At 40.9% G+C, this 10,126-nt stretch overlaps 1 protein-coding gene across 1 annotated transcript in view; it reads left to right on the top strand.

Moving 5' to 3' along the window:
- Positions 1 to 1,276: 1,276 nt before the first annotated feature.
- The window catches only part of LOC121521383, a 39,538-nt gene continuing 30,688 nt past the window's right edge, over positions 1,277 to 10,126 (top strand). Inside the window, exon 1 of the mRNA XM_041805338.1 lies at positions 1,277 to 2,258. Coding sequence (XP_041661272.1) covers positions 1,281 to 2,069 — 789 coding nt within the window. The 5' untranslated portion in view covers positions 1,277 to 1,280 and the 3' untranslated portion in view covers positions 2,070 to 2,258. The remainder of the gene's footprint in view (positions 2,259 to 10,126) is intronic.

Raw genomic sequence — 10,126 nt, 5'->3', positions numbered from 1 at the left:
GATTATTTCATTATGGCTGTGATTTTCTAGTTTAGAAACTTATTAGTCACTGCCATATGCCTGAGCATATTCAGTTTACAACTTGATGAAACATGAACCAAAATTACTGTTTGACAATGTTTTCATATAGAATATCCAGGCAGATTTCAGAATGAAAGGTGAACAAATGAAATTCGAGGTATTTAATATCAAGTTTGCACGTTTATTTCAATAAAAGATGACCATTTACTCAAAGATTTAGAAAAAAATTTTATTATTTTTTTTCTTTTGGTCATGTTTTACCCACAGGCTGTTAACAGAATTGGACAAAACCTGTGTGCCGTCAGCCGTTTGATTACCAGTGTTGGGAAAGTTACTGAAAAATAGTTACTAGTTACTGCTTGCAAAAAGTAACTGAGTTAGTAACTGAGTTACTGCTTTGTAAAAGTAACTAGTTACTTTGAAAAGTATCTCAGGCGTTACTCTTTTGCTTCTAGCTCTGTTGTATACATTCATTTGTGTTGTTGTGGCAGTGTGAGAGGAATTACCTCTAATTTAATATAACATTGTACCCATTATCATTATGTTGGAAAGTGGTGAAGCAATAGAACACAGTAGAAGTGTTTCTCAACTTTTGACAGGGCTAAAGCATTTTACGTTGTTTAAGAAGTCTAAAACAGCTCTTTAAATGTCTTTCTGCATGGTGGTCCTATTTCTCATCTTTTTTTCATTATTTCTCTGAAGGCAGCGGACTATACAGCTTATATCAGAAGTGTGTTTTCAACAACATACCTTGCTATCTGTCTGCTTAGTACTTCCTTAGTGACACACTATGCAGCTGGCGGTGAATTAAATCCAAAGGTGTCAAGTAACAGAGTACAACCGAGGTCCGACACAGCTCGGTGACAGCAGATTGTCATTTTTAACCTGCTTTTAAGTCACAAACTAAAGTTTTATCTGTGAGCGCACGTCGTTTTCGATACGTTTTTTAACTGGGAGCCAAAGCTTTGGTAATCGGATGCCGCAATACAGAGCTAAGGACCGATTATGATACGGAAGTATAGCGGCCTGTCGCGGGCTGGTGTCTGTGGTCACTCCAAACTACAACACCACTTTAAGGGTTCTTAACCGTTTTTCTCTTCCTGCCTCTACTGTCTAAATATTCACTGGATTTTATTGCCTTGTGGACTACCAAGGATTTGGATCTGTGAGTTATCTTAATACTCCCACTTTTTATCGGAGCTGCCATAGCTGAGAACAAGCCTGAGTGTGTGTCTTGTGCGCTTACCATCTCGAAGCTGATGAAAAACATCACGTCACTGAGAGCCGAGGTCATGGAAAAGAACAACCTCATTGTGGAGTTTACAACCGTTGCCACGACCCAGGCCAAGCACCTCGCCGTCATGAGCGCTTCTAGCCACGGATTTCCTAACTCGGCCTGCCTCTCCCGCAGCCCCGCTACAGCAGCTCCAGGGACGGTCTCGGATCTCACCGTTCCATGGTTCGGCTCCACAATCACAGGTGTTCCGGAGCCCGAGGCTGCCTCAGCCCTGCCGGAGGACCCGTGGCTCCTCCTGGGAGCAAAGCCCAAGTCAACGACAGGATCCACTCCCTCCCCTGCGCCTGCAAAGGTGCAGGTGTATGCCGGTGGGGAAGTAGAAGCTCCGGTGAGCTCCACTCCATGTCAGCCAGAGCTCTGGTCCGTTGCCTGCAGGGACAAACACCGTGCTATGCCTTCTTCTCCTCCATCATCACCTCCAGCCATCCCACTGTCCAACAGGTTCGATGTCCTGAGCAAAAAGGATTTTCCTCCTCTGGGCGAGCTTGCCCCTGAGCAGCAAGCAGTAAAGCCCTCCTCCGCCCGCTGCAAGCTACTGAAGGAGGCCGTCTTGCGGAGGAGCTCCGGAGGTTACAACAACTCTGAGGCAGCGGGACCCCCCGCTGCTGGTAAAGGGTGTTTTTTCGGATCTACAGCCGACCGGTCCCACGCAGAAGCGTGTCTGCAAGGGTTCGGAGCCCTCTTTGATTTCGGGCGTTTCACGGAGATCTCCCTCACTTCAAGGCTGCCCTGGACTCGTTGGGCAGGATAAGAGCAACGGAGGCTTAGCGCACTCTCCCCGTGTGGACAGACAACAACCGGCCCCAGCGGCGGGTCCACGGGTGAGTCCTCCGCCTCGCTCCTCTGGTGGTGTCTGTCCTGGGTCATCTCATGAGCCTGCTGCCTGTCCCTCGGTCCTCGTTGTGGGATCATCCATGGTCCGCCACGTGCAGATTAACAGGTGCAGTACCTCCTGCCACCCAAAACGTTGCACATATTTTATTACTGAATTTTCAGAGCTGCTCTCGTTTATCCATTCAAAGTTTGAAAGAGTTCTTATTTTAGGTGATTTTAATCTGCATGTAGACAATCAATCAGACTCTTTTAGCACAGAATTTTTAAATCTTCTTAACTGTATGAATTTTACCCAACATGTAACACAGCCCACCCACAACAGAGGTCACATTTTAGATCTAGTAATAACCTATGGCCTGTCAGCATCTGTGACCTCTGTTGTGGACGTGGGCTTGTCAGACCATTTCTGGGTGTTTTTTAATATCAGTGATTTTAAGTAGCAGGAAATCCAAGTGTGTACTGTCAGGAGGCATTATCTTACTGCTGAAGTGGCTGCAGATTTTATTGACATTTTAACTGATAACCCCCCAGATGTTTTACCTTCCTCCTGTGATTTTATTGTTGAAAATTTTAACAGTAAACTTAAGTCAGCACTTGACACTATCGCACCAATAAAAATCAAAAAAGTATCAACAAACCCAAAGCCTCCCTGGAAAAACAATCACATAATCAACTTGAGGAGAAATTGCAGAAAAGCAGAACGGAGGTGGCGAAACAACAGAATTCAAGTTAACTACAACATTTTCCGCGATCATCTGAAAACCTACAACACAGCCATCAAACAAGCAAGAAGAGAACATTTTTCAAAATTAATTCACAATAACCAAAACAATCCAAAAGTACTTTTTACAACCATAGACCATTTAATTAACACTGTTTTTAACCAATTTTACTACCCTGATTTGTCATGTGATGACCTTGCAGTCCACTTCAGCAGTAAAATAGATTTTATCAGATCAAACCTTTTACTTTCTCAGCCTTCTAATTTTAACTCTTCAGATTCTTTGCTTTTAAATGAGGAAACACTGGAGAGTTTTATCCTGGTTGATCCTGTGATGCTTGATAAAGTTTTTAAACAACTCAAGTTAACTACCTGCCTTTTAGATCACATCCCAGCATCCATTTTTAAAAACTTTTATGGCTTTTTTAAACACGATATTCTTACCATTTTAAACTATTCTCTTCAGACAGGTGTATTCCCCTCTGCTTTTAAGACTTCTGTTATTAAACCCCTCCTGAAGAAAAGTAACCTGGATACAGCAGTACCTGACAATTACAGACCCGTATCCAATTTGCCATTTTTAAGTAAAATTTTAGAAAAGATTGTTTTAAACCAGTTAAATGATTTTATTAGTTTTAGAAATATTAATGAAATCTATCAATCTGGTTTTAGAAAAAATCACGGTACAGAGACTGCTCTAGTCAAAATTGTTAATGACCTCAGGTCCAACATGGATAAGAAATTACCATCTGTTTTAGTTTTATTGGACCTGAGTGCAGCATTTGATACGGTTGACCCCAAAATTCTTTTAAATAGACTCCATGATTTTATTGGCATCTCTGGCACTGTTTTTAACTGGTTTAAATCTTATCTCAGTGATAGAAAGTTTTATGTAAATCTTGGGGATCACTCATCCAAATTTTATGACATGAAGTGTGGAGTTCCCCAAGGTTCAATTTTAGGTCCTACTCTTTTTAATATTTATATGTTACCTTTAGGGAATGTCATCAGGAGGCATGGCATCAATTTCCACAGCTATGCCGATGACACTCAGCTTTATGTTGCTGTGTCTCCTGATGACACAGGGCCACTTGATGCCCTTTTTAACTGTATTTTAGACATTAAATCATGGATGGCAGAAAACTTTTTACAGCTCAACCAGGACAAAACTCAGGTTTAGTCATCGGTGCAAGGGACAAGAGAGAGAAACTGGTCAGCAAACTCAGAGCACTATCTTTTAATCCATGTGAGCAGGCAAAAAATTTAGGTGTTTTATTTGATTCAGATTTTAGTTTTGAGCCACATATCCGGGACATCACCAAAAAAAGCATTTTATCACTTGAAGAATATAGCCCGAGTGCGACCGTTTCTCTCTCAAGCCAATGCAGAGACATTAATCCATGCTTTTATCACTTGTAGAATAGATTACTGTAATGCTCTCCTTTCTGGTCTCCCTAAAAAGAAAATGCTGCTAGAATGTTGACAAAGACCAGAAAGAGAGATCACATTACACCGATTTTAAGGTCTCTGCATTGGCTACCCATCTCTTTTAGAATTGATTTTAAGGTTCTTTTACTGGTTTTTAAAGCTCTTAATGGTCTTGCGCCTTCTTATTTATCGGATTTGCTTTTACCCTATGAGCCCAGTAGAGCCCTCAGGTCTTCAGGAAGTTCTCCGTTGATCGTTCCCAAAGTTAGAACTAAAACTTACGGTGAGGCATCTTTTTATCACTACAGCCCCCGTCTGTGGAACAGCCTACCTGAAGACCTGAGGGCTGCGCCTAATGTTAATATTTTTAAAAGCAAACTCAAGACTTACCTTTTTAGTCTAGCTTTTACCTGAATTTAAAATGCCCATCTAAATCTGTTTTAGTAATTTGGGTTTTATCTTATTCTGTTTCAATTTCAGAATGATCTTTTAGTAGTTTATGCTCTTGTTTTACTGTCTTTTCCTGAGTTCTTTTTAAGCGTTTTATTTCCCTGTTTGAGCATATTGCCGTCACCTTTTAATGTTTTTATTCTCATTACAGCACCTTTTTTTTTTCTTTTTTTTTAATTTTACACTTTAACCTAACCTCCAGTGTTTACTCACTTTAAACCTTCAAGATGGCGTTTCCATCTTGGGGGGGAAGGGGGCGGGGGGGGTCAGATATTGTGGATTTGGGTTATACCCTCTTTTATCTTCTTTTGATTCATCTGTCTGTGTGTAAAGCACTTTGTGCTACATTTTCTTGTATGAAAAGTGCTATATAAATAAAGTTTGATTGATTGATTGATTGATACAAATAGGAGGTGATGTCACCTCCTTCTCAGCTCCTCTTTCATGTGATGTGCCCCAAGGCTCCATACTTGGCCCAGTTCTGTTTTCTTTATATATGCTCCCCCTGGGGTCTATTTTAAAAAGAAATATGACATTTCATTTCATTTCTACACTGATGATACGCAGCTTTATTTACCCTTGAAAACCAGAGCTTCCAATGCCTTGGGCCCACTGCTGGACTGTCTCAGAGACATTAAAGCCTGGATGGCTCTCAGTTTTCTTAAGCTAAATGAGGACAAGACTGAAGTCATTGTCTTTGGACTCCATGGCGGCTGTACCAGCCCCAGTGTAGATCTGTCCTCTCTGGAGCCTTATCTCAAAGACTCTGCTAAAAATTTGGGGGTGATAATGGACAAAGATTTTAAAATGGATCTACCGATAAATGCAGTTGTGAAATCCAGTTTTTATAATCTTTGTCTTTTATCCAAGGTTATCTTTTAATGATTTTGAGAAGGTTATGCATGCTTTTGTCACAACTTGTCTAGATTATTGTAATGCACTTTATTTTGGTGTCAGCCAAACCTCCCTTAATCGTTTACAGCTTGTTCAAAATACTGCAGCTCGTCTTTTAACTGGTCGACGTAAATTTGACCACATTTCCCCCATTTTAGCATCTCTTCACTGGCTTCCTGTGCGTTTTAGGATTGATTTTAAAATTTTGTTGTTAACTTTTAAGTCTGTAAACGGGCTGGCTCCTACCTATCTCTCTGACATTTTAAAACTCCATATTTTATCTCGGGCTCTCGGATCCTCTGATCAGTGTCTTCTGACCGTCCCAAGGTCAAGGTTGAAGCTCAGGGGTGACCGAGCCTTCTCAGTAGCTGCGCCAAAGCTCTGGAACGCTCTTCCTCTTCATGTTCAACCGTCCCCCTCTCTGCCAGTCTTTAAATCAAACTTAAAAATGCACTTTTACTCCCTGGCTCTGGGCTCTGCTTGAGATTGTGGCTTTTAATCCCCTCTGTTTTAATTGATCCATTTATGTCCTTCAGTTTTTACTTCTGTCCTGTGTCTGTGTTTTATTGTTTGTTTTATTGTTTTTAATTTTTACTGTACGGCACTTTGGTCAGCATTTTGTTGTTTTTGAATGTGCTTTATAAATACATTTGGATTGGATTGGAAATTCTTTGTTACCTTACTTAAGTAGAAATTTTAGGTATCTGTACTTTACTGGAGTAATTATTTTTCAGCCGACTTTTTCCTTTTACTCCTAAATTTTCACGCAATCATCTTTACTTTCTACTCCTTAAATTTTAAAAATAGTCTTGTTACTCCTATTTCACTTCAACTTGTTTTGATTCTGGCTTGTCATCGTTCAAAAAAACACACAAAAAACCCCCCAGATAAATCTATCCATCCAGATAGAATGAATTTGATTGTGGTTGGATGAGAAGTATAAACATAATATCATTCCAACACCCTACTGGTTTGTATGCGATCCATCGCACCTGCACATGATGCAAATCACGTCACACTCCAGCAAGGAAATAGCAGACGTATGTAGCCTTGATCGGAGATGTCTGTGGCAGAGACTCAAGAATACTCGAGCGAAATGTCCCAACCAAGCACCAGCAAGGAGGTTGGTAACCAGAAAGACAAATACTTATAGGCAACTAGTCACCATATCTTCTGCTCCATGAAACACGTTAATGCTCAGTAGTACACATATAGGGTTCTTGAATGTATCTGCATTGTTCTAGAATGCATTCATTTTCAGTGGGCATAAATGCGGCTGAAACAGGTGCATCCCAAATTTTTCGACGTTAACATTTTAAAATAGTTACTATGGCCTTTAGAAAAATGTTCTTTGGGGGGTGGGGTTGTGGCACAGCCAAAGCTTTTGTCTTTAATGGAATTTTTCCCCCTTACATTACTTTTACTTATACTTTAAGTAGTTTTGAAACCAGTACTTTTACACTTTTACTTGAGTAAAAAGCTTGAGTTGATATTTCAACTTCTACAGAAGTCTTTTTAAACCCTAGTATCTATATCTATTATGTTTGGTTTAGCTGTAGCGCAGAGGTTGCGCTGGACTTTTTTGTTGTCTGTCATTTTGACGGAAAGGGTCATAAAAATTCATGCCATTTTACAATCCGTCATTAAAACTTCCTCTTTAGTAATATAATATAGTTCAATATGATTTTATTTCTAGTGTTTAATTAATGAAGCACCCTTTCTAAACTTATATCCAAAAAACAATCTTTGAGGTTCTTCATTTTAATGGCACTGAGAGAAAGATGAACCCAGCAGCACAGTGATTACTCCTCGTCATTTTTACGAAGTGACGGTGGGGCAACAATCCCTGTCTTTAAAGAGGGGGTATTATACTTTTCCAGTGTTTAAAACATAAATATCAAGACACAATGTTGGATGTCCATACTTCACGTGTGCAAATTTTCAAACGGCAAGATAAACATATGCAGCAGTAATCTTGGAATTAGCATGTAAACTGATAAAAAAGGTTTGTTGAAAATCTCTCTGAGATTCTCCCAGTGTTCTCCCGAGACGAGATTTCAATGGAGCAAACTGATGAGGCCATCACAATAGGATCTCCAGACTGGTTCGTGGTCCGCCAGTGCTGCCGGCAAAGCGGAACAGACCGCCCCCACAAGGCCTTTTAGCATTTAGCATTTACCAACACAGTAGTTAAACACTTACCAAACAGATACATCCTGCTCTATCCTTCGCTGCTGCTGGTTTTATTCTCTCTCCAAATGATCAGGGTCAGACTCTGGGTCTAACACGTATCACAATTCACCATAATTTACTCATTGAGACCGCTTCATTCAAAGTTTACAAGTACTAGCCTTGCAACATAGCCACATCAGAGGGGGCGGACACAAAACATTGAGTCCTGTCGCCGGCCAGCCTCCGGAAAATCAGCCAATCAGAGGAAAGCAAGTCTGTGGAGCGGGGGTAGTTAAAGAGACAGCAGCGAAAACGAGGCGTTTCAGACAGAGGCGAAAATAAGGGTTTTTCAGGACACCAGTGTGAGAAACATCAGGAGTTTTTTGTGTGCCTTTTAAGATATCACACACTCGGACCTTGCACACTGAGTCCGGTGCATTTGTGTTTGCCTTGACTGCGAAAATGTGTAGAATGTGGCAAGTAGTTTCTTACTGCGAGCCTGTGTCTCTGTCACTCCTTTAAAATCCTGCTGCATCCATCCTGACACAGAGCTTCATACAACACATGCTCATGCCTCAGAGCGCTGAGACAAATTGGAGAGATGGAGAACAACTTTTTAATTCTGTCTCTGTTATGACCTGTGAGTAGGCTACAAACGTATGCCTTTATATTATATTTCCATAACTGATATCCACATAATACAGGGGCAAACTATGGTGGATAAAGTGAAGTTTCAGTAAGAGAGAGAGAGAGAGAGAGAAAGAGAGGAGGGTCGGACAGTGGTGAGTGAGCAAGAGAGAATAAAGCAACAGGCGATCATGAATCACCCATCTATCTGTTATATTTCCATGGTTGATATCCACATGATAAATGAGTAAACTTTGGTGTTTAAAGTGAGGTTTCGGTGGTGAGCAAGCAAGGTGGAAGCAGCGGGAACTCAGCATGTCAACCCGGTGTACTGAGACTACTGCAGCAGAGACCGACACGCTTTCATTAATTGATGATGTCGAGGTCAGTGAGAGAGCCCACTGGGTACAAGATTTTTAATAGATAAATAACCTCCTTGATAGTCCAGGTGTGCTAAATGGAAAAGTTCCATGCATCTGTCTGTGCACCGGTGTGCGCCGTAATGCAGGCTCATCCTCATCATTCCAGCCCGTCAAAATGACGGACAGCCTTCAAAATTCTCTGTCATCCTTCAAAAAAATCCGTCAATGATGGAGAATGTTTAGTTAACGTGACCTCTGCTGTGGCGTGTGTTTAACTCAGTACTTAGTAACGTTGAAATAACTGTTCTTGGTGGTGGGAAAGTTTACTTTCCTGTTCTTTTTCATCCTTTATCTCGAGGAGGGGAAAGTAATGCTGATGTTTACAAGACAGAGAGCGCACACTCGAGTGCTCAGCCATGACGTGTGTGGGCCTCAGTGCCTGTGTTTGTTTGTGTGTCTGCAGAGGCTGTTCTCTCTCCCAGGATGCTGATGTGCTTACGGTCCTGTCACGTCGTCCACTAAATCGACGTTATTAATTTAAAAAGGAAACGTGTTACACTACTGGTTACCATAAAAAGTAACGGAATTACTGTAATGCATTATCTAGTAAAGCATTGTTCCCAACACTGTTGATTACAATAGGCAGACTGAAACAGCTTTTGAAGCTAATCCGTGGCAGCCTCCATTCTGAAATCGCTGTCCCAACCAAACTTTGGATCAACCTAATAGAAGACAAGAGCCCGCCCACTGAGCTTGACTTCCTGCCAGCTAAACTATCACAAAGGTAGCCTTCTGGTGGTAGCATGTGCCTGTCAAGCTATCTATCAATAAAATGAGAAGCATCAATCAGTGCGCAATGAGGTTTTTCCTAAAATATAACCAAAACGATTGTGGTACAAAAAAAATGTACCCCTTGTACAGTGTGAGGTCATGAAGACATTAGCTAATGAGACATGTTTTGTTATTTTGAACCAGAGTGTAAACCAGTTTATTTTGGCTTTTTAACATGTGTTGTGTATGTGACTATTGGTGTTCTTGCAACCAGCCGCAAGTGAACATTCCCTGTATCGCAATTTTTTGCACTTCTGTATTGGCTTTTTTTTATTTATTTTTTTACCAATTAAAACCTCTCAAAGTGGTCAACATGACTCAGCGAAAAAAAGCCACAGGATCATGGATGCACTTGTTTTGTGCCTTAAAGTCTATTTGACACAGTCAGGGTGAACTTTCTTAATTTCATTGCCTCTGTCAGACAGGACTTACAGAAAACCAAATGCACAATATGACCCATTGGAGATAAGCAGTGTCTTTGTCTTTGAT

This window comes from Cheilinus undulatus, linkage group 2, assembly GCF_018320785.1.
Source record: "Cheilinus undulatus linkage group 2, ASM1832078v1, whole genome shotgun sequence".
Classification (NCBI taxonomy): domain Eukaryota; kingdom Metazoa; phylum Chordata; class Actinopteri; order Labriformes; family Labridae; genus Cheilinus; species Cheilinus undulatus.
This window is presented reverse-complemented; position numbering and strand designations above follow the sequence as displayed.